General features: G+C 32.4%; 1 protein-coding gene across 15 annotated transcripts in view; it reads right to left on the minus strand.

The window, feature by feature from the left end:
- Mycbp2 (MYC binding protein 2) overlaps window positions 1-27,094 on the minus strand; it is a 262,562-nt gene that overhangs the window by 39,756 nt on the left and 195,712 nt on the right. For 9 of the 15 annotated variants that reach the window (XM_063246885.1, XM_063246888.1, XM_063246882.1 and 6 more), the window contains 7 exons: window positions 26,925-27,047; window positions 24,109-24,288; window positions 15,471-15,572; window positions 9,519-11,162; window positions 8,441-8,610; window positions 7,428-7,672; window positions 5,221-5,388 (listed from right to left, as the gene is read on the minus strand). In XM_063246885.1, the coding sequence (XP_063102955.1) occupies window positions 5,221-5,388; window positions 7,428-7,672; window positions 8,441-8,610; window positions 9,519-11,162; window positions 15,471-15,572; window positions 24,109-24,288; window positions 26,925-27,047 (2,632 nt within the window). The remainder of the gene's footprint in view (window positions 1-5,220; window positions 5,389-7,427; window positions 7,673-8,440; window positions 8,611-9,518; window positions 11,163-15,470; window positions 15,573-24,108; window positions 24,289-26,924; window positions 27,048-27,094) is intronic. The other 6 variants (XM_063246895.1, XM_063246886.1, XM_063246889.1 and 3 more) reach the window with 4 other exon arrangements.

Consider the following 27,094-nt stretch of genomic DNA (forward strand, 5'->3'; position numbering starts at 1 on the left):
TGGAGAAACAAAGCCTACTTAGCAATCTCTAAATCGTATCATGATCCTCTCAAATATAGTAACATTTTGACTGATCTTGGGCTTGTATCTTTTTAATGGTACTGTAGCTTGCCTTGAGCTACAACTCCAGGCCTTTTTAATTTTAAAGTTTTTAGAATTTTGAGACAGGGTCTCACTGTCACTAAGTTGCCTAGCCTGGGTTCAAAATTGTGATCCTCCTGCTTTAGCTTCCCAGAGTGCTAGTGTTACAGGTCTATGCAACAGTGCCTAGTTCAGAACTTCACTGTAAAACTTGTGGTTTTGCCAGCCATTCTGCAGACAGAGGACCCACATACATCATGTATAAAGAACTAAAAGAAAAAAAATTAGGCTCCTATCCAATCAAAAACTGAGCAAGTGAAATGAACAGACACTTCACAGCAGAAGTACAAATGGCCAATAAATACATAAAGAAATGTTTAACATCACTGGCCATTAGAGAAACGCAAATTAAAACAATACTTAGTTAATATCTTATCCCAGAAAAAAAAGCTATCATCAAGAAATCAAATAGTAAGTGCTAGGAAAAGGAATCCTACTGTTGGTGGAAATGTAAATCAGCAAAATCACCATAGAAATCAGGGTGGAGATTCCTCAAAAAATCCAAAACTAGAAATCCCACTTAACTCAACTATTCCCCCTCTACATATCTTCCCCAAAGAGTTAAAGACATCATATCAGAGGGATACAATCCCTATGTTTATAGCAGCACAATTTTATAATAGCTAAATCTTGGAAATGGGCTATATGCCCATTAATAGATGAATGGATAAAGAAAATGTAGTATTTATGCGTAGTAGTATACTACTCTGTTAATAAAAGATAAATTTGAGTCATTTGTAGGAAAATGAATGTATTTTGATACCATATTATGTGAAATACATCAGACATATAAGCTTAAGCATCGTGTGGTTTCCCTTATATGAGAAATGCAAAGTATAAAAAAAGCAAAATAAAAAGATGATAGGGAGATAAATCCTTCTCAAAGGAGAAGGAGATCAAGACATAAAAGGAAGGGAAAGGGTAGGAGAAAAGGAATATGTGTTCTGTATACTACCAACTTCACATAAGAATGTAAACATTATGTCCTGCAAACATGTACCAAAAAAAAAAAAAAAAAGAGAAGGGGATCCAGAGTTGGGTGGAGAGGGAAAGGAAGAGAGGGAAAACAGATGCAAAAAGAATTAGGATGTTATATACATGTACCAATTCCCCACACAAAACAAACCAATACTAACAAACAAAAAAAACCCTTGTGGTTTACTTAAATCTATTTTGCATTTAACTAACAAAAGAAAGAAGGTCCCAAGTGTTGTTCTAAGTTCCTTTTAGAATCAAAAGCACTAGGGTGTAACTCACACAATTAAGATACTCAGGAAGAAAATAGATGTAATCAAAATAGAAAGAAAATGAGTTTATACACATAGAGTCCTAAGAAAACAGAATGTATAAGGTAGTTCATTTTCCCTTTGGTACTCAAGTATTCTATTAGGTTTCTCACTCTTGAGAAGTGTTACTCAAAGCGCTTTTTGGTAGCACAAAAATAGAATGAGAATTACAAAACTGACTTTCAGCATCAGCCTTATGCTATACTGTAGGTAAGAATTCAGAGATTCACTCAGGCTTAAGTAAACTAATAGCCTTCCTACTTAAAGCAACATTACAAAAACATTCAAAAGTTTATTAAGATGACTATATAACTTGCTTTATTGCAACATGTTATAAAAAGCAAAAATATGTTCTTTCTGATTTATCTTAGACAAATTTGCAAGCTATTCTTTTCAGGTGCTTTTTTATTTTTCTGTCACTTCATCTCAAACTACAAGTTGTGCTTACCTCAGGTTCTGAAGCTGCTTTATTTTCATTATTCAACCTGGGTGCAAAATCCTATACTTTTCAGTAAGCTTATATATTTTCTATAATATACAATTCCCTGGGTAATTTACTGTCTGTCTAAGCTGATATATTTTTGTTTAAGTAAAATATAAATGCTAGACATTCCTAACTAATATAAATGTGCCTGGATGTCAATTTGGCTCCAGAATGACTACAATAATGGGATTTAATAACAATTTATTCTATATATGGTGTTATTGTTTGTTCTGCTTTCAGAGGCAGTTACATATCAATTTTAAAAAATCATCATACAATTTTAAAAAGACTTCTTATAAAAAAGATAACGCATGTGAAAAAATTTGAACAGCATAAGAAAATCCAAAGAAACAAAGACAACCATTAACCTTAGAAAATTTTTTGTTTTGAGGACTGTTGTGTGTAATAACATTAGTTTCTACTCACTAGGATACCAGCTGAACTAGCTGTGTTGTGGTAAATCAAAATGTTTCTGAACACAGTCAGATGCTAGCTGGGAGGCAAAAATCACCCCTAGTTAAGAAACATTTATTTAATGGAGTCTTCATTATTTATCATCTTTTATAATGGCTCGAGTTATGAAGACTTTTTTTTTTCAAGAATAGTGCAAAGGTGCTACAACCCCTGAATTACTTACTATATGTCTGATAATGTTTCAACTCAAATAAATACAAAACACTTTCTTCCTTTTTTATGAATGAAAATTGTCCTTACATGATCTGTGCAATTATATTTTCACTATATACTAGTTTTTAAAATATGTTTATTAATCATTTGATTAAGCCATAATTAATCATGGTTTTTATGATGGAAGAATTTAAGAAAAACAATTATAATATGGGTCCAAATGTACTAAAAGTTCTCAAGATTTTTAAAACCTGAATGTATCAGGTTCAAATATATGATTAGGATGTCTGAGTTTGGGTAAATTTTCTGAAATGTTTTGTTTCTTTTGGAGCTTTGGAAATACGGTTTCAGGTTTTTTATTTCATTCAAAGTTGGCTACAAAAATCTGAACTCAGCCTAACTTTTCTTCTGACTTGTTTTTCATTAGTAAATCTTATTACATTTTTATTAGAAGTTTTATTTTCTTTAAATATGTATCAAAGCTTTTAACTTTCTATTATATATGCTGAGTTTTCTACTTCAAAGATACCATTAATTCTTATTTTGGGTTGTCGTAGTTGTCGTATCTCTTATCTTCTAACTGCTATAATCTTTTTTGTCCTTTTTTTAAAAACTCATCTAAACTCTCAAATCTGTCCTTTGTAACAATAATTCAATTTATTGTTCTAAACATTTTAAATTAACTTTGAAGCTTTTTAACAGTGTTGATTTGGTCTCTGATCTGTTTAGTTAGCCCTGCAATGTATGTTTTTGCTTGATCCTGCTTTTTATAAATTCCATTTTCACATCTGAACTTGTTTCATTAAATTCATGTCATCATTAAGTTTTTACTATTCACCGTACTTATGTAATCTTTTCACTAAGACGAATTTTTTTCTAGATTGGCTCTTTCATCTGATTTTCGAATGGCATACTAGTTTTTATTCTACTAATGCTTTAAAGTTGGCAATTCTGTCTGGTTCTTCAGATTGTTCTGATAAAGTATTTGTGGGCTTTCCATCACACTTGACACGTTTTGTTCCCCTCCCAGACATACACTAACAACTTATCTAATGTTCTCTACCAGAGAGAGATGATGCTGTGGTAGTGCTCTGTAGTCCTTAGATTGTTGCTTTGTTTAGTACGCAGCTGTAGAAAAAAGGATTCCCTAGATGATTTCCAAATTCTGATGTGATTTCAAAGATGATATTAGGCTTCCGTATTAAAAAATTCTGCCTTGACCTTTTCCTGGATCTTCATTCATCTCCTAAATCCACTTTTTGCTAAGCTGGAAGATACTTGGCTTCTCAGTATCTTCTGTTTATTTTCATGCTTATTATTTTTGGAAATTTACAGCAACTTGGGTAGTTGGAGATGGTAAATATTTTTTCTTTTTATTTTAAAATACTTTTATTGATTACTTGGGGTTGGAAATTCTCTTACATAGCTTTACCTCTTAATCTTTATCTAGAAAATCATGCTACTTGATTTTGATCCTGAAAGATAGTAATAACCCAGTGAGTCACATTTATTAACAGACCAGTTTCAAAATGATTTCTAACTCTTAAACAGTACATCTCCTTTAAAGATATTTTGTCAACTTTAAACATATAAAAGGTTGTCATATACTCCTCGGAGAAAATATCAAGAGTAGCACCAAAAGCAAACAAACCCCTGAAGAGTAATCCACATAGATAGGGGGAGGGGAATTGCAATTATTTTAATGCAAAACTATTTACTTGGATATATAAATTCTAATAAGCTTATTAAAGTGTCTAGTATCATAGTTTATGATAATAACAATACAATACTAACCCATCCCACCCCTTTCCTAAGTATTGAGGACCGAACCCAGAGCTTCATGTTTACTCTGCCACTGCACTCTACCTCCAATCAGCATCTTATTAAATTGCCCAGGCTGGCCTCCATGTAGCCTTTCTGCCTAGCCTCCTGAGTAGCTATGATTATTCAAGCATGCATCATGGCAGCAGCAGCTCCTGTTTCTTCACAGAAAGTATCTTTGTTTCATTGACAACATCTTCAGTTATGCATGCCTGAAATCTTCATATTATCTTAAACTCACTTTTCTCATTATCCAGTTAGTAGGCAAGTCACACGTTATCATTTATCCATCTTTGTTTCCATAATCATTTCCAGTGTAATTCAATTCTACATATGTAGCTGAAATCTTTTGACTACATTATCAGCTTTTCAAATGACACTGTGAGACTGTGTTTGCATTTTTATCATGCCATGCCTCTAAAATTTTTAGTAGTACTCAATTTCCAATATAGTTACAAGTTTCTATTCAGTTTTCAAGAAGCTCTTTGCCTTGACATTATCATACCTAAGTAAGGAGGCATTGTAAGCAATAATCCAGGAAGGTATTTATTTTCAGTGCCACTTCTCTTAAGGAATGTCTAGTTACTACCTCAAAATAACAGTTCCCTAATTTGATTAACTACAACACTAAATGATATCATATATTGTATTCCCTTCTCTCCAACTAGTTTGCCTTTTATATCAAGGGATTAAATATATTCACACATGAATGCTTTTTTTGGTAGCATTTATTGAGTTGGTTCAGTGTCTTTTCTGTGACACAGGTTGGTATGAAAGACATTCCAGAGTAATCTTTTACAGTTCAAAGTGTTTCTTCCATCAAACACTTGCTATTCAACAGGCAGGAGAGAAGTAAAATACCTTGGTGGCATAGACTTCATATTGCTCTCTGGCTCTTCAAATACATTAGGACTTGCATCAGGAGTTACTGATATATATGGGGCGGGTACAGATGTCGAACGCAGGTATCTCATTTCATCCTGGAATAGGTTGTCATCTTGATAGCCCACAAAATTTTCATGATGATGCCTGCATTAAACCAAACCCAAAAGCTTAAGACTATGATGGCAATATGGAGTCTCTGCATTTTTAATTCCTTTGTAAAAGGCAAAACAACATATGTGAATCTATAAATGACGGTGAAATATTAAAATAATCACAGATGCAAGGAGGTGGAAATATTGGTCTGCTAATTTTACACAGACATTCTGGGTACCATAAACATTTCAAATCCAAAGCTGAACTAATTTTCTTTTGTTTTGAGAACACTTCTGTTTGATGAATAATCTTGCCAATCATCCAAGTGTTTAGACTATCTCAGCATTGTTGTAGGCTTACCCTCAATCATCACTAGTTACTTAGGCCCATGATATTAGGTCTTTTCTCACAAGTATTCTCTCTTCTCATGTCCCACCTCACTACCATGAGGTAGGGTCATATCATTTCTCACATGGACTACTAAAATACAGGCAGTCTCTCTTTGAGCAGAAATATATGTGGATCAGGTCAAATTGGAAAAGCATTAGATATGTGAAATGTTTCATAGGCTAAGGGGTATCTATTCCCAAGAGACAAATAGGTAAGAATCTGTAATTATGCTATATTAGCATTTTTAGATGTTTTATAAACATTTATTTTTCAAACTGGTACAAAAAAGTTGCTAACTTTAGTTCACTGCATAGTGTAATACTAAAGATATGTTACGTTCCACAAACCTGACAATTTTCAGCTTGGTCTGCAATGTGTTCAGTCTCACATTTTCCTTTTCCTTTTTAAATTCAGCCTACTGCAGCAGTAAGCACAAAAATTTTTTTAAAAACCACACAACCCTGCTATTTAAAGAGGACAATACTTTTCAAAATGGAACTGCTGGCTCGCAAGTCATGCCAGTAGGCAGTATGTAAAAAATCTTCACTCATCAGATGATAAAAATAAATCTGAATTTGGAATATGAAGACTGTTTGAATGTCTGTGATAATGTGTGAACAGAAACACTGCAGCACCAAAGTCAAATATAGGGAAACAGCATACTGTTATTAAGCTCCTCTCTATCTTTAGTTATGCTCTTTACTCTACTTTTCTGAATTAGTTGCCACATTCCACAGGGTGACCTTTTCATTGCAAACTACTTCATATATTTTCACTGGAAGTCCTTCCTCTGTTTGCTCTGGTACAGGTTAAAATCTAATCTTAGTATGAGCCACAGAACCCTATATTACCAGGGTCATCAATTTAAGCCGCATTTCACTACTTCCCCTGATAGCCAACACTTAACAAGTCTGTTATTCCTCAAATGTGTAACGAGATTTCATTTTTGTCTTCATTCACTTGGATTCCTCTGCAAGAAATCACTTTGTTCCCATTATCTAATGAATTTCTATCCTTCGAGACTTGCTTTAGGGTCAGACCTTCTATGCAGCTTTTTTGGTTTCCCTGGAAGATTCATGTACTCTTCATTTTTAAGCTCTTGTTAGAGTACTCCTATGTTTACATGTATTCTATAACTACTTCTTTTAGAGAACTCTTTATATGAAATTGTGATCGTTTCAATGATATCTGTCTTGTCACCAAGGTGTGAGCATGCAAGGCAGAATTTTATTACACTTATCTCAATGTCTTCAGGGCCCAGAGAAAAGCTGGTACTCAGTTGATGATTATTTAAATGCTAACAGAATGAACAATTTAAAAAATTAAAGACTTCCATAAAAATAAACAATTTCCATACAACATTATTTTCTTTTTACTTCAGCATTTTTCATTAATAGGTTGACGTCAGCCTAGCGAAGAGTAAAAAAGTTACAATCTTTCTTTCATGACATATTTTATATTAATACTAGTAAGAAATTGACAAAGTACCTTCATCAAATACCTACTAATATAAATGGTGCATCCCATCCATCATGTGCAAGCTAAGGCAAGTCAGAAAACACATTCTTACAGGTTTCTTTACACCTTATTTAATATAGCATAGATATTTAGATCAAATTGTGATCTATCTTGTGGTTAAGTCTGTCAATGGTGGTATTAATCCAAAAACTGATGGAAAGACAACAACAAAGTTTTATTACCTAGCTAATGTCTGTAGGTAGAGACAAGGCATTTTCATGGGAAGATCCTCAGAAATGCCCTCTTTCACGCTGGGCAGCTGTGACTGGAATGGCTTTGCAGGATGGTAACACAGAATGCTTGGTTCAGCTGCACTGCTCAGAGACAGTAAGAAAAGGGCATTGGCTTTGATAACCTGGTGAGCCTCCATGGTGGGCAAGGCACGAGGGGTCTTGACTTGCATTGGCTTTCTCCTAGATTGTTTGACCTGGTGAAGAAAACATTGAAGTGTCTTTTCCTAGTTACACTAAAATTTTTAATTCTTTAAGCTACGTACACTAAGAGTTTCTAATAAAAAATTACATTTGTGTAAATGTTTTAAAATAATGAGTGATTATAAAAACAGCACTCACTTCATATTTCTCTTGAATTAACTATAACTCTTAGAAACTATATTTTCTTTACTTTCTTTGTAGATTTTAAAATGTTAACAGTTAAATCTAAATCTAATTTAAAAATACAACTAATAAATGAATGTGTGTTAGAGAGAGATAAAGAGACAGACAGATAGACAGAGGGACAGAGAAAGAGAACGCAAAATTCTTTGGTTTATGACACTAGTGGGAATAAGCTTTAAGTTCCCATTGTATATAAGCTGTAAGTTCTACACTATAATTACATATTAACAAAAGAAAGAAAGAAGATACTCAGGAAAAAGAGCAGACAAAAAAGAAGAGTAAAATGTGAGAAGGGTGAAGAGTGAAAATTATGAACGTACATACAGTAAATAGCAATAATAATTATGACAATCATTTGTAAGGCATAGTACTATAGGTTAGTTGTATTGTATTCCCTAAGACATAATTTAAAGTTAAAACAGTGACTTAGTGCAAATACATATTTGTATATTATTTTTGTTATAAAAGCTGATCTTTAATGTTAATTATATGGAATTAAATGATGTAATTATATTATAAATGGATTCTTATATTTATAACATTAACAGTAACATTAACACAGAATGGAATAAAAGTACCTTCTCCCTTGCAGCAGCCTGTTTTTCACGGAGATATTTTTCTCTACAGCGATCACATACCAGATACCAAGTGCTTCCTCCTATGCCACCATCACCACAGTTACCGGCCCATCCTCCACAAAAGTGCCCAATGCTATTGTAACCCTGTCCACCAGCATACCGGCCACAGCCTTGAAACACAGCAAAAATACACAAGAATTTAAGTGTCTTTAATAGTATGATTCTTACTACTTACACATTAAAAACATTTATCTTATCTAAGTGAGCAAAATACTGAAGATAGTATCTGATATTTTTTAAGGTGTTAACTGTATCAGAAAAATAGCATGCTTGATATAAATTAAATTGTGTCCAAAGTATCAGAGACACTTTACTTCTAGATAAGAATATTAAAGTAAATATAGGACATAGATATCTTTAGATTAATGAAAGAATGCCAATGAAAAGATAAAACAAGCATAAAATGTTCTCCAAGAATAAGTTTTCAAGAATTTCACATTCACAAAACATTTGCGGTATAACATAGCAAGAGAAAAAAAAATTAATCATATTTGTATTAGGTGAATTTTGAAACATAAATTAGTACTACAGAAATTCTTATCTTTACCTTAAATGTAGTCTTCTAGTAAAACTATCAATAATACTTCCATATGAAAATACCCAAAGAAATAATTTAATTTATAATTTTCAACAGGAAAACACTAAATTTAAGGGAGACCCAATATAGAAAATATGGCTTTTGTGATTTTTGTTTGGACATGCCATTACCAATACTGTCTGAGGCCTTAATGGCATTATTTAAATAACAAAATATCTAAAAATTAAATATTTCCAAATGTGCTATTAGAATGAAATTATACTATACTGCCTGACTACTATATAATTAGAATTTGTCCAGCCTTCTTCACAGAACTTAGTACTGATTACGTACTTTAAAGAAGACATTAATGGATACTATAAATTCTGGCCCAACAATTATCCTATCTGACATAATTCATATACCAGGTGGAGTCAGAAATGACCTAGTTCATTAAAACAGTGAAGCATTTACATACTTATCTAGAGCGATGTCTTTTACCTGGGTGAGCTTGTCTCATGTGATAGGTCACTGGGTATGGATGCGATTCTCCACATAGCTCACAGATAGTGTCTTTCTCTGGTCCTCCTACTGCCAGCTGGGCCATCTCACCAAACAAATTGCCCCTGGGCCTGACTTCTGTCTTTTCTTTTTTCTTTTTTTCCTTTTTGGCCTTCTTATTCTCTTTCTCACATTCTTTCTTTTTAAGAACAGCACAAGAACCAGGACTTGGAAAAATCATATTCTGGGATGCAGCTTTGATAGTAGCCAAAGAGATATCTTCCCAAAATGCCACTAAATGTTGTAAAGTTAATGGAAGAGGAGACTTGGACTTCACTGTGTGATGCATGGACATTTCAAAAGTGGCTTCAGCTTTTCCATCCTCACATTTTTCATGTAAAGGTGGTTCCTTAAGCATAGATAGCACTTTATTTTTATTGATGCTACCCATCTTAGATATATCTGGTCCGTGAGGGGCAATATTAAACATATTAAGTGCAGATGATATTTCCAATGAATGTCTGTTTTTTAACTTGGTTTCTTTTTCCTCTGTGGGTTGTTGGCTATTCAGGCTACTCCGTATAGGAGCATGTTCTTTGGAAAGTTCAGGATTAAATTTTAGGAAAGAAGAACAAGCCATTGCATCATGTACTATGCCTTCATGCCACAAGAAAGCGGCAAAGACTGCTCGGGCACATTCAGCTACTGAAGGAGACATAGCTTGCTTGGCTGGCTCTAAAGGTTTAGATCCATCACCTTTGAAAAGAAAACTAGATTTTTCTTTTTTGGGCCTAGTGTGTCTATTAGCACATTTTCTACTTATTTTGGGGGATGCTCTCATTTCCTGTTCATCTTTTAGTGGTGCTTTTCCTATGCTGAAGTGAACTTTACTTGAACCTTCATCTACGATTTTAAATTCACTACTTTCATCACAGGTGCTATCTGTTAGACTATTTGTTTTTAAAGTACTTGAGGTGCAGACTTCAACCACCTCACTGTGAAGGTTTTCCTGTACCACATGGGGAGAAGGTGCTCTATTTTCAGACCCAGGTGAGTCTTTAGAGTCATTTGGTACTGACTTTGGTTTTGGTGATGTGGATCGTCCCCTCAAAGGTTCTGTGAGGGGCATTTTCTTCTTACGGAGGGTATCTGGATCAAGAGTATAAGAGTCTGACTTAGAACGTTCCCGTGGAGGATCAAGTTTTGTCTTCACTGGAGTAGTGCTTTTCTGAGGTAGAGTTTTATCTTGTGGTGAGGAGGAACGTGGTGAACTAGCACCAGATGGGCTAGATCTGCTGGCTGGGAAGGCCTTTGGCTTAGGAGATGATGACCGAGAACCTGGTCCTGGGGACTCAGCTCTAAAGCCGGAAGACATTCTCCCATCAGACTTCAGTGTCTGCAAGGTGTTATGATTGGGAGACAGTGACCTACTATGGGAATCTGACCTCAACTTTGCAGCATCAGATTTTAACATGAGGGATTCACTTGCAGATAAACCTTCTGTGCCCCTTGGCTTCTTTTGGTCAGCAGTAGTCCGGCTTGTGCGTCCATCAGGTTTAAGTGATCTGCTGTGTTTAGACGACAGTTCGGATTTGCCTGATGTAGAGACTGGTCTACAAGATGTTGAGGTATTGCCTCGGTCACCTGTATGGTCAATTTCATATTGTAACTTGTTAATAAGTTGTAACATTGGTAAGTTAGCATAGTTATAAACTTTACATTGCTTGTCATATACAAACATATGTTTAAGAATAAATGAAAAATGGGAAATATTTCTCATAAAATTTCCACTATAACCCTACACAACCATTACTAATTCAGGTATACAGAACAGACTTTGAGTATGAACTATTAGTGACATAAGAAGCTCAGACCCACCATAACTAATTGAATTTAAATTTAGAGATACTAGACAAAAAACTTTTAAAAATAGGAAAAAAGTACAAGAACAAATGTATTTAAAACATGAAGGAATTGAATTAAATTTCCAGTAGAGTAAAACCTCATATACTTAAAGTAATGGTATTTCTTGTTGAGTTTGGAAACTGAATACATATATTTATCATTTTCAAGTGTAAAAACAAGTGCAATTATGTTCTTAAAAGAGCAGTTTTGGAAAATTCCTATTTTAATGATTGGATTAGAGTAACATAAATATCCTAAAATTTAACTGCATGTAATTCAGGCAGTGTATTTTCAAATAGGTTGTACTCCAAAAGTTCAGTCAACTTAATGGATTAGAACTTAACTGATTAGAACTCTTCAGAGCTCATGGGTCTTGGAAACAGAACAATGACCAGATGCTCAGAATGAGTGTATAAAACTGGGCCCTTACAACAAGGAGTCTGGAGACTTTTTACAGAAAAAGTAAAAGGGAACATTAACTTTCCCTTTTCAAAGCAAAGCCGTAGATAATCTTATATGGCTACTACTTCCCTGTTTCTTGCAAGGCTTTATTACTCTGTCATGAGGTTCCTTTCCTTTGGGGACAGGAGAGCTAGATGTTGTTGTCACTACTAAGTTGTACAACCTTCAACATTATCTTTCCTCTTTAAAGTAAAAACTCCTCTCAGTACAAGTGGTATTTACTACTTGTTTGGAGGAAATTAACCTAATCAAAAAGTGGTTCAAAATCTGAAACTTGGACCAGGTGTTATGGTGCATGCCTATATCTCAGCTCTCTGCCTACATTCCTGGAGGTATGAGGATCACAAGTTTAAACCTACTATGGGCAACTTAGACCCTGTCTCAAAGTAAAAAATTAAAAAAAAAAAGGACTAGGGATGTAGCTTATAATGATGGTCCTGGATTCAATCCCCCAGTTCAGTAAACAACCTACTGCCTGTAACTCTCATTAGAAGCACGTAAGTCTGCTGAAAATGGGTTCCTAGGAAATTGTGGTAAATTTGGCACCTGTTTGTCTCTCTCTAGCAGAAAAAAAAGATGTGAGAAAATTTGAATAAAGTGGGAAGGAAAATGTTTTTCTTTGGCTCCGTGTGTGTGTGTTTAGCCATATTTTTATTTGCATGTTAGTAGTACTCATAAAAGATCCTCTAGTGCAAGTATTTTTGTGTTACCCTTCAATGACAGAAAGCATGGTTCCAGGAATACAGTATGTGCTCATTAAACATTTGATGAATGAGCAATAATATATTCTTCCTTTTTTTCCCCCTTCAACCTTTCCTAAATTCTCAGTTCCCTGAGAATCTACTGTTACAACTCTGAATCCTAAGACTACGGGGAAAAGGTGACAGCAGTCATTATTCTGTCACCATTAGGTGTTTGCTAATTAAGTAATCCTGTAGCAAAATATGGCTATGGCAAACAGCTTATGTAGAATATAATGATAAACAGAGTTTCAATTGCAACATGCCAATTACCCTTATTCTTAGGATAAAAAGTAACTATTCTAGACATAAAATCCTGTTTCTTGCAGTGCTTTATTACTCTGTCATGAGTTTCCTTTATATGTATGTTTTCTGTGTCTTTTTTTTTTTTTTTTGCTTTACTTTTCATTTGTATCTTTGCAGTGCAAGAGATTGAACCAAGACCTTGTGTATGTGAGGCAAGAAGTCTAGCATTCAGCTGCATATCCAATCCTATGTGGTCTTTTTAGAAAATAAAGACAGTCTAAGAGATTACATTAAATTTTGGGGTAAACTGTTTAAAAAAAAATCACAAAAAAGGAATTCCACATATTGATTTTGTCTTGGGACAACAGATAAACATATGTGATCTTGATAAATAAGTACTCTCAAACTATTCAAAGGTACTTTAAGAAGCTGCTGTTCATTTTATTTTTTTTAACCCAGTAACAATATAGAGCAAAATTTTTATAAACAAGGAAATTTTATTTGGTAGAATTACACATTGGCCTACTCCTTGCCATTCATTTTGAGTATGTGATGTTTGGAATATTAGTTTTTTTGTATTAATCTTAGAGATGTAAATTTTTTTCACCTTTATCATATTTACACAAAAGGCTGAATCATATGCTCAATGTACACAAGCAAACTGTAAATCTTTTATATTTGGTACCACTCTCAATAAAGTTTTCTCTCTGATTTATTAAAAAAGGGAACTCATTTTAGGATTCCTAAGTTAATGAGAAAAGTTCATGATAAGACTATCTACTACTTGTCTCAGGTATGCCCAACAGCTGACCTGCATACTTGTTGCAAGAGTGGTATATTTTGATGTCACATTTAACCCTAAGAGCATATGCACTGAAACTGAAGGGTGTTTACTCATAATGAAAATATCATCTGTGCCTGGCCCAATAATAGAATCTGACAAATATTAGGAACATCATTTGTCATATATGAGCAAAAAAGTCTATCACTTTAGTAGTGGTGAATATTCTCTGAAGATCGGTAAATAATGACATCTAAGTATCTGTTGGAGTTTAGGTGTATAAATAATAGAAATATTTTTTTCCTGAAAAGTAGTTTCCAAATTATAACTAAATACTTTTGAAAAAAGTCTCAAAATATATTTCATATATTAAAAAAAGTATGTGTAGTTTGTTAAATAATGTAAGTCTATAGGTTAATTAAATTTTATCTTCTTCATGTAGCTTTCAAGATTTACAGCATTTAGCAAATATTTTTAAAACTGTCATGGTGTGGTTGCCCAAAATACCAATAAATATAAACAAATATTTTGTTAAAAATCCTTCAAGTATACATAATACTTTTACATTCATCACTTAATTAAGTTTAACAATTATATAACGTGACTATAGACAACAATTTTGGGAATACTGAAGAAATAATGCAGGATAGCACAGGAATTTGGGGCATCTGAACAAATTAAATATTACTAAACATGTTAAATCTTAAAGAGTAAGTCTATTCACTAAATCACCCTCATGATTCTTTTTATGTTGAAATCATAAATAATCAGATTACACAATACACTATGACATAGCATATTATAATACAGCACCTCAAAAATACCATGTTATAATGTTTTATATATATATTTTTATATATATATATAGGTTATATGATACTACATTATATGCTACTAGAAATAATACATTCTATATAATACACAGATCAGGTTATATAATCTTAGTGTACTTTATAGAAGTAGTATACTATAATAGTAATATTAGCATCAGTTGTACAAAAGAGACATAAAAGGGCTTATTGACTAAGAAAATTAATAATTACTTTTAAAATATACAACATATTAGAAATTAATGAAAATTTTCTTTTAAAAAATCTTTAGAGGATTTAAAAACTTCAGTATTAATACAAATGTTAACACAAAAGTATTTGAGTACACATCTGTAGTAAAGACATTTTAAAATTTTCTAAAATTTATCAATTGTCAACAATTAGTATTAAAACTTACTAAACTAAGTAAATACTATAATGATTCATGCCAGATAATAAATGTAGGCCTATGTGTTGTAGGTACTCTGAAAACTAAAATAAAAAACTTTTATTTTAACTTAATAGTCAAAATGTTTCTCATTAAAATCTAACATGATAAAAATAATTTTTATATTGCATAAATTAAAGTTTCTTTAAGACTAAACAACTGTATCACAGTAAGTACTACATTTGTACAGGTTGCTATGTACTTTATGTCTTATATATAAGTTATTTTGTTCTGATAATAATGTTTTAAAATGATTTCCTGAACTCGAGTTAGGCATTTTTCTATATATCTATTTTACTTTTTAAGACTGCATAAAAATTTAAAAGTAAACAATAATATCAGATCATGAATAAAAAACATGCAAACTAATTAGGAAAATCTGTATTATAATATTGAATGTGAATATTCTACATTACTTCAAACACATAAAATTTTAAATAAAATGATAAACCTTAATTAAAAAATGGAATGGAATGAAATGATGAAAGTGAACTAGTTTCTTTATTTGACACTTTCTTCATACAATAAGAATGGCCCATCCATGGATGTACGTATACCCACCCTTCAGTTTGTGAGACAGAGATGAGAGAGCAGAGGCAGGCCCAGCTACACCAAAAGTTTTGTAAATGCGCTCACGAGAAGCAAGGTTGCGAGATGGAGATTCTATAGTGGAAAACATTGGCAAAGAAGCGGCACAGATTCAATGGAAAAAAAATTTAGCAGAGAACACAAGCAAAAACAAAGCATTTCAAATGGTATGCAAGTATGAACTCTTAATAATAGTTTATATTGTTATATAATCAGCAACTTTATACCAAACTAAAACTGAAAGTAAAGGATAAAAATAATGTATATTAAAAATGTGTTAATATGTCCAAATACATGAACTTTAAAGTCTTACATCATTGATAAATCAAAGTTGAGCATATGCTCTTAGACTAGTGTTTCTCTTGTACGGTTTTCTTTAATTTGGTGCTTATTTTTTATATTGTAGAATAAGAAGAAACACTACTTACATTTTAATCTACTGTCATCTGGTTTTCTGAGTAGACCCTCTATCAGGATTTTTGCAGATTGTATCCCAGAATAGACCCAAATTGACATTTGTATTTGTCAGCTTCAGTGGAAAATGTTGTGCTAACTACAGTATTTAATGTTTTGTGGTTCCTATTTCTGAAATATTATTTCTTATTTGTAAAAAGTCTCATAACACAAAGCAGAGAAAACTTACAACTTACTGGAAAATGTTAGATAATTAATGATTTATCATATAGATAGTGAAAGACAAATAACATCTTCTTTCAAAGAATTAACAGAACCTTTGAAAAGTAGTCTTGTACAAGTAGTAAGCATTAAATTATATTCAAGAGGATAGGTATCTAATAGTTCAAGTACTATTTCCATCAATTCTTGGAACAGAGGAATTAATATTCATAAGAACTAGCTTATCAAAGAATATTTACTGGGATGCTACAAACTTAAGCATGTAAGTTTGCTTTTTGTGTTATCTAATTTTCAATCTTGAGGAGATAGCACACATTTTACAGGCTTAATAAAACTATTAGATACAACTCTAACAGAGAAATTTTAAAGAACTCGAAAAAGTAAAAGTGTACAAGTCTTATATGGTACATGTTTGATTCATGTTAGTTTTTATATTCCACACTTTCTCTTCTTTCCTGTAACCACCATTGCACTCTGTCCATACTAACTCTGAGCTGATGATTGCTGCCTATTTTACTGAAAAAGAACAAAACTGAGCAGAACATGCTTGAGCTCACAGTACTATGTTCTCCTTTCTCACATTCTGAAAGATAAACCACCTCTGCTCTGACATAACCCTTCCACTCCTGCTGGATTCCATCCCCCCTCCCATGGAAAAACACTGTTCTAGTAACTCTCCCAGCTCTTCTGCATCAAGATTTTTCCTCTATTATATGAGATTACCCTAATTAGAAAAAATTTGATTTTATTTTTCTCTATAAACAAACAAAAACAAACACCACTCCAGAACTTGCCTTTTCCCTCCGGGTATCACTAGATTTTCCTCCCTGTAAAAAAGCAAATTTTGACAGATTTCTCTATACACCCACTCCCTGATTCTCAGTTTTTCTTCTCTTGAACCCAACTTAATTAAGCTGTGGCATCTCACTCTTTTGGAGTTGCTCTTATCAAACTGATTAATGACCTCAACAATGCTAAATCCAATGGCTCCCTCTCAATCCTCATTTTATCTGACCATTCTGTAACTTTTGAAACAACTTACCACAATCTCCTTAAAATACTTTCTTACATGGTACCCCAAAACACCACACTTACTTATTTTCCTCTTACCTCAACACTTAGTTCTTTAGCCAATTTGTGCACCTCTCTCTCACTGCTAACCATGCTCAGTTTTTAAGCTTTCTCTCTTTTCTATCAATACTTTGTTGCTGTTTTCAATCATCTATATAGCTTTGGTATCATCTATTCATAAGCAATTCTCAAATTATTCTGCTATATGCCAAAGAACTAGCAACTTCAAAGCTCTACCTGGATATTTCCTCTCAACTCTGGAATAATCCATACCTCAGTAGGTCTATACAAGCTAACCACATCTGAGGTAGACTGTTTGCTAATGCAACCACGATGATTCTTACTTCTATATACATGCTCCTTTAAAATTAAATTTTAACCAGGAATCTTTTTCTCAACTCTTGAACACAGACTAGTCTTGCGTCTTGCTTTGGGCAACAGAAAATGGCAGATGTGACGTGTCAGTTTCAACACTAAGTCTCAAGGATTTCTCAGAACTATGTAACATCCATTCAGACAAATCCAGGTTGGCCTCCTGAATGATGACACATTTGACTCAATCATCCTTTTTATCCTGGGCAATGATGAGTCAAACTCCTAAGACAAAGCTGTCCAACTATCCAAGAGATGACTACAGATGCCCAAAGGAAATTAGTAGCAAGACCAAAAAATAAAAACAAACAACCCCCCAAAAAACCAACCAACAAATACCCACTCAGCTGAACCCATCCTGATCTGCCAACTTACAGAACTGTGAGACAAATAAATAGTACTCGTTATAAACTTTTGGAATATGCTATGAAACCGTAGCTCACCAGTGTGATGCCCAAATAAACACTTGTTATTGCCTGCCAAACCTGGTTTTCCTAAAGCTTTCATAAATGGAAACAATATTCTTCTAAATGTTTAAGCAAAAACTTTCAAATCACCCTTTTTCTCATTGGTTGTTTTATGTAAGCAAATCTTGGTGATGCCTTTTCTAAATACATTCAGTATTCCATGATTTGCAGGTATCTCTGTGGCTACTACTCTTGGAAAGTCACCATAATTTCTCACCTAGATTAATAAAAAAAGTCTCCCAGACTGGTGGCCTTGCATGACCAGTACTTAGAACAGTGCCTGGCATGTGGGTGAAGCTCAACAAATATTTCCTGATTCAATGGATCTCTGTAACTTGCTCATATTATTCTCATAGCTAGAATGCTCCTTTCAAATAATTCATACATATGCCTAATTCATATGGAACCCTTTTTTATTAATTAAAAATTTTGATTAAAATGAGTTGCACATATTATTGGGGGTCAGTGTGGTATTTCAATACATGTATATAATGTGCATATGTTCTTTATTTGTTGGTTCCCAAAATATATCATTAAATTGATATTTAATAAATGCAGGTGAATACATTAAAGAACAAATGATTCATTTAGAGAAAGACAAATGGTACAAATAAACATTAGCCAAAGAGGAGGTGGGAAAAGAGGGAGTGATACAAAGTCAAACCGATTCAGGAAAACGAAACTAAACAAATGCACTAGGACACACTGCATTACAAACATCAGCTTTCTCTGTGGTTTGAATTCCTAGGATAAAGTGAAGGCACATGGAAAAACTGCTGTTGAAGACGCAAAAGAACCTGAACCAAAGCTTTCATATCACAGAGAAGATGGATCTGCTGAGTATATATCAATTCAGGACCAGAGCTAAAGTAACAATTGGTGAAGATGTTAGAGATGTTGCTGTCAAAACTAAATAAATATATTAGTAATTAGGACAGATGCTATAGCTCACTGGCAGAAAACTTATGGCACACATGCTGCAGCAGGCTGTTTGTGTTCATGAGAGCTCTAAATGATTTTGCCATTACTGCTATAGGCTTGAGAATAATTTTTTTTTTTTTACTGACTGAATATTTGAATAAAAGCTGAACTTATTTCCTAAATATCTTTGCTGAAAATCATATTTTTCTTTAAGACCTGAAAAAACCTTAGTAAGTTAGTGTCACAAAGCTAGGTGAAAGGAGAACTAGACTAAATTAGAACATAACACAGGTCTCCTTCCTAAGTGAAGCGGTCTTACCACATCTCTTCACAGCAGACAACAAACAAACAAACAAAATATACAAACAATGTCAAATGATGTACTATGATTATAATCCAGGACAGAAATGATCTCTAATTCTTACCAATAAACCTGGCTTACATGGTGATATTCATTATAAACATTTGAATATAGTCTATTTTGAGAATTATTCTCAAAATAGTAAAGTTATGCTGTACAAATAGACAAGGAGTAGCCAGGAAACCTCATTTATCCTTTCCTAAACTCCTAACTGCAACTTGGTCCACACTGAGCAGTCTGATTTCTCTCGGATGGTGACTTTTTCTGTATCTTCCTAGGATACTGAGAGACATGACGAAAAGGCAGTAATAATATCAGCAGATATCATTTATTGGTAACTTCATTGTACAGATGAACAGGAAAGGGCTTAGACATGTCAAGTAACTTAGTTAAATCTAATAAACAGCTGGAGGGGAAATGTCTAGTTTCAAAAATTTTACTACTACATGTTTGCGGTATACAATGATCATATTCATTAAAGGGGACTGGTACATGTATATAACATATCTCAATTTTCCCCCTTTTCCTCCACCTTCTTTTTTAATTTTTGAAAATTAAAAATATCTTTTGCCAGCATCAAATTCATTTAATTATTTTACAATTCCTTACCAAGTTAATTACCATAAATATAGGTTAGCAGCTTGGCTAATAGGCAAAAAAGCATTAAAATACTAATACAATTAGACTAAATCAAGATATATTTTTAGATATATTGTCCATGCTGGATTATTCCTCACTTTTCCCTATTTGTCTTTTATTGTGTACTTTATTTATATACTGGGCTTCTTGTATAAGAGAAACCATGAGATACTCAAGTTTGAGCTTCTGTTTTACTTTCAAGGTATATTCATTTTCTTTTCTCTTGTTTTTTTTTTTTGGGGGGGGAGGGGTGTACTGGGGATTGAACTCATGATCTTATGCTTACCAGTCAAATGCTTGAGCCACTGAGCTAAATTCCGGGCCCTTACATTCATTTTCTTATAAACAATTCAAGTTTATCTTTCTTGTGAGCAGAGTAGTGCTCACTGTGTATGAATATCACTTTTTCTTTATGCATTCATCTGCTAATGGATATATAGGCGGCTTTCTCAATGTTGCTACTATGAATTGTGCTGCTTAAACATGGGTACTCATTAACTTAAAGCTAAAAAGAGGTAGGAGAAAAATTTGAACTGAGTATCTATCCATGACTACATCTCTAAAAACAAAGTGAATCAATAGTGCTTTGCTATATTAGTTATTCTAAATGTAAATAAACATCCATGCAGATAATGCATGGATTTCTTTCCATTTAACATTTTTCTGCTCCCATTTAAGAATGGGAGATATGTGTATAAAAGAAAAACTTTTCCTGCAAGGTAGCCTAGAACTATCATATCTGGACTTAAAAGTAATACATATTTTGACATATTATATATTATTTGTTTAAAATCGCTGGGAGAATAGTAAATTGTCTTAAGCTTTATCATTTTTTTCAATTGAAAACTGGTAACATTTCACCTCTTGGAAGTATTAAGTAATAAAATTTAGTCATCTGGAATAGTTTTTCTGTTGGAGTATCTTGCTTAGAATCAAATCAGAGTAAGATATACTATCACAGTATAGTTGTTTTTAATTATTAATTTAATAATTTAAAAGAATTAAACCCTCTCTACTTTGAAGATGTACCCTAATACTGAAACACCTATCATTAGATTGTGAGAAATACATGATTTTAAAGACAAACTTATAGTCTTAGCTATCGTATAGTTGATAAATGCTCCCTGAAGGCCTATGACGTGTTAAGGCCCTATTAGTAGTGATAGGACATAAAAAAACTTTCCAAAAAGTGAAAAAGGACAATGACAGTATGGAGTGTAACGTTTTTTAAAAAAATGTTTTAGGAATGTAATATTCTTGAAGTCGTCACATATCATTTCTCCACTACAGTATACTAAAATCTTATTGCCAAAATGCTTACCAATTCCAAAAACTGTATAACTAATGATGAAATTAAAAGTTATGGAACAGTAAAGAAAAATTCACTATGCACGCTTTATTATCTCATGTCCTATGCATACACACTCACATACATAGCAAGACAATCAGTAACGTATACTTATTTCTATAATTATCCTACTTTACTACAATAACAACTGAAATAATTTATATGCACAATAAAATAATTTTGCTAGCTTAAGAATTAGCAAATTAATTCAATATGCCTTATTATTTTAAATTTCAAAGATCAGTTAAAAAATAATGCTCTCATGGAGAAAAAACTAAACAAGAAACTAATAATTATGATCATAGAAATGTTAAGGTTAAAATATAGGCAGCTGCTATGTGCCTCTGCAGAACTTGTCTAGTTAACTGGGAACTTGAGTTATAACATTTGACAATTTTTTTCATTCAAACTACTGTAACATTTTAAAAGTTTAACTATAAAGAGTAAAAGCAATCTGAACAAAGCTACTACTCTAGATGTTAGACCTATAAACAGAAATTTAAGATAATATTAAAGAACAGATTTGACATTAATTATTTAGGCAAGGCTAAATATTAAAACATGGCCCTTGCAGTTAGTAGCACTTAAATGTAAGTAGTACACAGTGGTGAATATTAGTATAAACAAACATTTTTAACTTTGGTTATCTTCATGTAATGTTTATTTTAGTTCCACAAAAGTATAAAAAAAAAATCATCATTTTACTAATTAGTACCAAAAAGTTCAGTGTACATAAGCCGCCTCTATAGGAAGGGAAATGCTTATGGGATGAAGTTCTGGATCTTATTCAGGGTATATTAACAATGGCCATTCTGCCTCATTGACCTTTCCACATGATGTAAGAAAATAATCCTAAATTATTTTCTAAGCATTAAAGCTATTGCTGAGGTTCTATACTAAATAGATTAGGACTTAGGCTTTCTGAAATATAGAAGCCAAAAATAGTGATGTTCTACTGGAGCACAGAAAAGTAGTGATTCAAAAAACTAGTAAATGAGATCTATATAGGCTAGGACTGCAAATTTGCTGGAGACTGGGAAAAAGGAAGCAGTGGCAGTATTAATATTATTCATATACAATATGCATAAAATTATACTGACACAATGTCATTTGGAAATCTATTACCAATAACATAATTTTTATTATTCTTCATCTTTTGAAGTATTTTATTAAATTTAGTAAAATAACAATTACAACTGTTTTTGTGAATTAATTGCAACAACCTTTTAAGTGGAACAAAAAAGTTTTTACTCATCTTATTGTCTGGTGCTGCTATGACATCATTAAAGGAACAATTTCTCTTTAAAAACTGAATCTGAATAAATATGAATTTTCTAACAAGAATTTTCAGCCTGACTATAATGTTTTTTCCTTTGTCCTTATCTTTAAAAGTTCCTACAACTTGTGTATACTTAAGGTAAAGTCTATTGTGTATTTTTCTTTCATCTAAAATAATGCTTACTATGGAAGGAAAAAAAACTTTCACACATGTGACCTAGTCAGTTTCCTTGAAATTCTTCTCTTAAGAGACATTCATATTAATTTTATGCAGTAATAGACAATAAGCTAGAAATTTTTATGTCCAAACTAATTGCATCATGTCTAATCAATAGTGTAAAAGTAGAAAAGTTTACATTTCTGTATGTTCTTTTCTTCAAGAATGTAATAATATAGTAATAACATGAGTTGCTAACTATGTTTACCCTGATTACAAACAAAAGTACAAAACTACTTTAAACATTGCTTAAAGTATCACTAGTGAAAGTTATGAAAGCCTTTTGGAGAAAAATAACTTAGAGATAAATGTGACTGTACTTTATTAAAGCAAAGAGATTGTGTGTTTAAATCTAAACAATGGTTGTATAATGCAATGCGTTTATCAATTATCTTTAAATGTGTACATATGGGGGCTGGGGATTTAGCTCAGTGGCATAAGCACCTGCCTTGTAAGCAGGCAGTCGTGAGTTCGATCCCTGGTACCGATAAAAAGGAAAAAGACCCCCAAAAAAAAAAAAAAAAAAAAAATGTGTACATACGCTGAATACCAGGAGCACAGATACTGTTTTCTTTTTTTTTGGTATCGCGGGTTGAACTCATGACCTTGTGCTTGCCAGGCAGGCGCTTACACCGCTGAGCTAAATCCCGGGCCTTGTCATACTGTTTTTGGGACACGGAAGTGCAAGACTTTAAGAGGTTACTAAGAGAACACTCATTTCAGTGTCGCTTATTTGGATCTATTTCCCAAACCAGTGTGAGGTACTATCATGGATGAAGGGCTAGAACAAATTCTATCAGGTAGAACTAGAATCAAATGATCAATGTGAAGTATTAGGAATAACTAAAAAAATAAAAAAATAAAAAAGGAAGTAGATGACAACCAGAAAAAAAATCTGCCTAGATTTCACAGCTATCAAAGTAACAAAATTTCATTGTAAAGCAACCCCTGTAACTGATGCTTATCACCATCCACCAAAAAAAAAAAAACAAAAAACAAAAAACAAAAAAACACCTTGAAATAAAAAATGTTTTCTTTAATGTTTTACAGCCTGTATTATAGTGGAATCAGAATAGAAAACATAAAATTCATTTTACTAATCATATTTAATTTAAAAATATTTGATTAAAAACAAGTTTTAGCTGCAGAATATCTTAGCTGAGACAGCTTAAATATTTCAAAAATATGGGAGGATATCATTCTGTTCAATTAAACCAGTCAGGTGAGCCAATAACTAGACTGATAACTCAGAACAAAGCTTCAGATATGCTTGATGAGGCAAGTAAGGCTGACAGACTTACTCTGAAGCTGAGGCTGCTGGAAGGAAAGGGGCTGTCCAAACACAAATGGGCTGTGGACTAGGGAAGAGGGAGGTTTTGCAGCTTGATCAAAGATGGAAGGAGCTGGGAGATTGGGCCGTGACTGAATGGAATTCAATATGGCACTCAGCTGGTCACCTGCAGTAGGCAAAACAGTCAAAACTACAACTTGTTACTCATTGACATCCAAAATGGAAAAGTAAATGGTGCTTTTTGACATTCAGATCAATTACACATGAAATAAAGCTATGCTAATTCAGGCATGTATGGAAGTTAGTAACCATTATCCTCAAAATAGGGATCAAATTGTGCATGCTGCTTTTCTTTTTTTTTCATTGAAGCACTTCACCAAATCCTCTGTTGCAACCCACCTACAAAAACAATGCATTTAAACTTGCATACATTGCCCATTTTTATGGGAGAAATAAGATTCTATAAACAATCTATAAGTTGTTTGAATATTGTGCATACATAAGTACTGTACTACTGTAAGTGATGTACTATAAATGATGTCTTTTTCATGGTGCCCCAAAATGACTAACACAACACTGCCTCTTCTGTAGTATACTTCATGCAGTATAGCTCATAAGCATAGTCTAAGTACTTTTTCTTTAAAAATGTAAAATTGCTGAGGGCAATGAATATGTTATAACTCAGCAATATATTTAAGGTTTTAAATCAATAATTTTTCTTTTGAAGTCATCACTGGCAAGGAAACAATACTTTTTTTTTTTTAAAAAAAAATCAACTCTTTTGCTTGCATAGAGACTATAAAAACATTTAAGTTTTATAACAAAAATGAACATGTGCTCCCTAACTTGAATAGTGCCTCAAATATGAATTCTGATCTTTTCTTATAATTTCAATACAAAGATGTTCAAAATATTTTTAGAGATATGAATTGCTATAATTAAATAATTCCTTATTTGTGAGAACATGTGCATTAAGTAAGATACAGAGGAGGAAGAAAAGTCACATGTTCAAACCAGATGACACAGTGGAAAACAGTATCTTTCTAGTCATGTTTCCTTAATAAAATCAGGTTTCATAATTTTCAATTGAAACAACAAAAAGAGATATTTATACGGAAATGTCAGTATCTTCCCATCATGTTTCCTAAATATAATAAGGTCTCATAAACAAAACTCAATGGAACACTAACAGATATATTCATACAGAACTGTGTATATAAGCTACACATTTGTAACAAATCAATGCTAAAGATTACAGAAGGGATTTTATAGATAATTAAGTATTTTTTTAAGGAAAAACAGTTTTTTAGGACAATTCCTTGATATAAGCCTTATAAAGAGTATAAGAAATTGGGAACTTCTATTAAAGATAATAAAGGTTAGATATTTCATCAATTTAAGTTTCTTAATGTTTATTAGTCTTCCTAAATATATTAAAAACCTACTAACCAGGGGATGCTACTTTTGAATAGTTACAAAATCACATCTTAAAAAGTAATCCTTTTTATTTCTATTTAAAAAACTGTCGCCATACAGTTTTTCTTTTAAATCTGATTTTATGATATTTTAATGACAGGTTAAATGTGACAGTCATCTGCATAATGACTGAAACATTTCAAAATTGAAACCATACAATTTGAACCAAATATGGCTTAAAAACAGATCATTATATAAGTACAGCAGCAGTAAGTAAACACTGAGATTTGAATTTAAGAGGTGACAGTAACAGAAAGGAAAAGAAAGAATAAACAAGCATTCACCCTATGTAAGTAGGAAAACCTAGCTAAAGTTAAGGGAAATCAGAAGCAAGCAAACAGGTAATTTCCAATCTTATAGGGCAGACCAAATCACATGAGTCAAAGTAAAATCTTGTGGCTAAGTTTCTTCCATAAAAAGTTTATGAACTAATATAAATACCCAATAGAAAGCAATTCTATGTTATACTGGATACATTTTATATATTAATGCAATTTTGTAATTTCTTCTCTATTTCATAATTTCAATTTTTCTGAAAGCCAGGCATGATCACATTTTGTTTGTTACATGAAATCAAGTCCTGTGAATTACCTTAAATAAAATTTTAAATTAAAATTATTTTGTTATCTTTTCCCCCTCCTAATCATGATTCAACTATACATGTTACCTGCTGACAGTATGGCAGATTTTGAAGCAGTCAGGATTACATTTATAAAAAAGAACATGTTTGAATACTCATAAATGTAATTTTAGATAAATTTGAGTAATAAATGATTTCAAAATAACTGTCTAAACTGCCCATGATGCTGTTCTCTTCGATTAATATATATACAAATCAGCTGTACTAATCTATATTCAAATAGCTTAGGGTTTTTGTTTTTCTTTTTACAACTTTTTATTTTCATTATACATATCAAACTCTAATAAAACATTTCATAAAATTCAAAATTGTCTATGTTAATCAGATTAGATATTCTAAATCATATATCTTTAATAAAGCTCAAATGTTAAATTATTTTAAAATGTTACTGAAAAGGGTATTTTGATTTTAAATAGAACATTTATGGAAGTTCATTATTGCTCATTAGCATGATTCCCCTAAAAGACGCATCATAAAAGTAATAGATGTAAAACAGAGTTTTTCGGACATAAGTTTAAAATGACTGCCCTTAAAAGTTGAAAAAAAAAAAAAAAAAAAAAAAAAAAGAACATCTTGGTAAACATTTGAGAGCTAGTTTCTAAAACTAAGTTTTAATTTAATAAAGGTTTATAGGCAATTAAGAATAAATACATAAAACTAACAAAAATTTTTCAAGTTAGATAGGTAAAGCACTTTTTTCAAACACCTACCTTTATTGTTTCCAAGTCCATAATCAAATCCCTGGGCACTGCAATTTGCCCCTTTATTAAAAGCTTGCACTGAGAAAGGGCTTGGAGGAGGAGTTTGAGAATTTTGATCCAGAAGAACTTGTTCTGTAACAAAAGCCACAGCTACAAGGTTAGTTTCTTATGTGCTGTTC

Source organism: Cavia porcellus, unplaced genomic scaffold (assembly GCF_034190915.1).
Source record: "Cavia porcellus strain 051 isolate PalLab524CR breed Dunkin Hartley unplaced genomic scaffold, mCavPor4.1 scaffold_4, whole genome shotgun sequence".
NCBI lineage: Eukaryota > Metazoa > Chordata > Mammalia > Rodentia > Caviidae > Cavia > Cavia porcellus.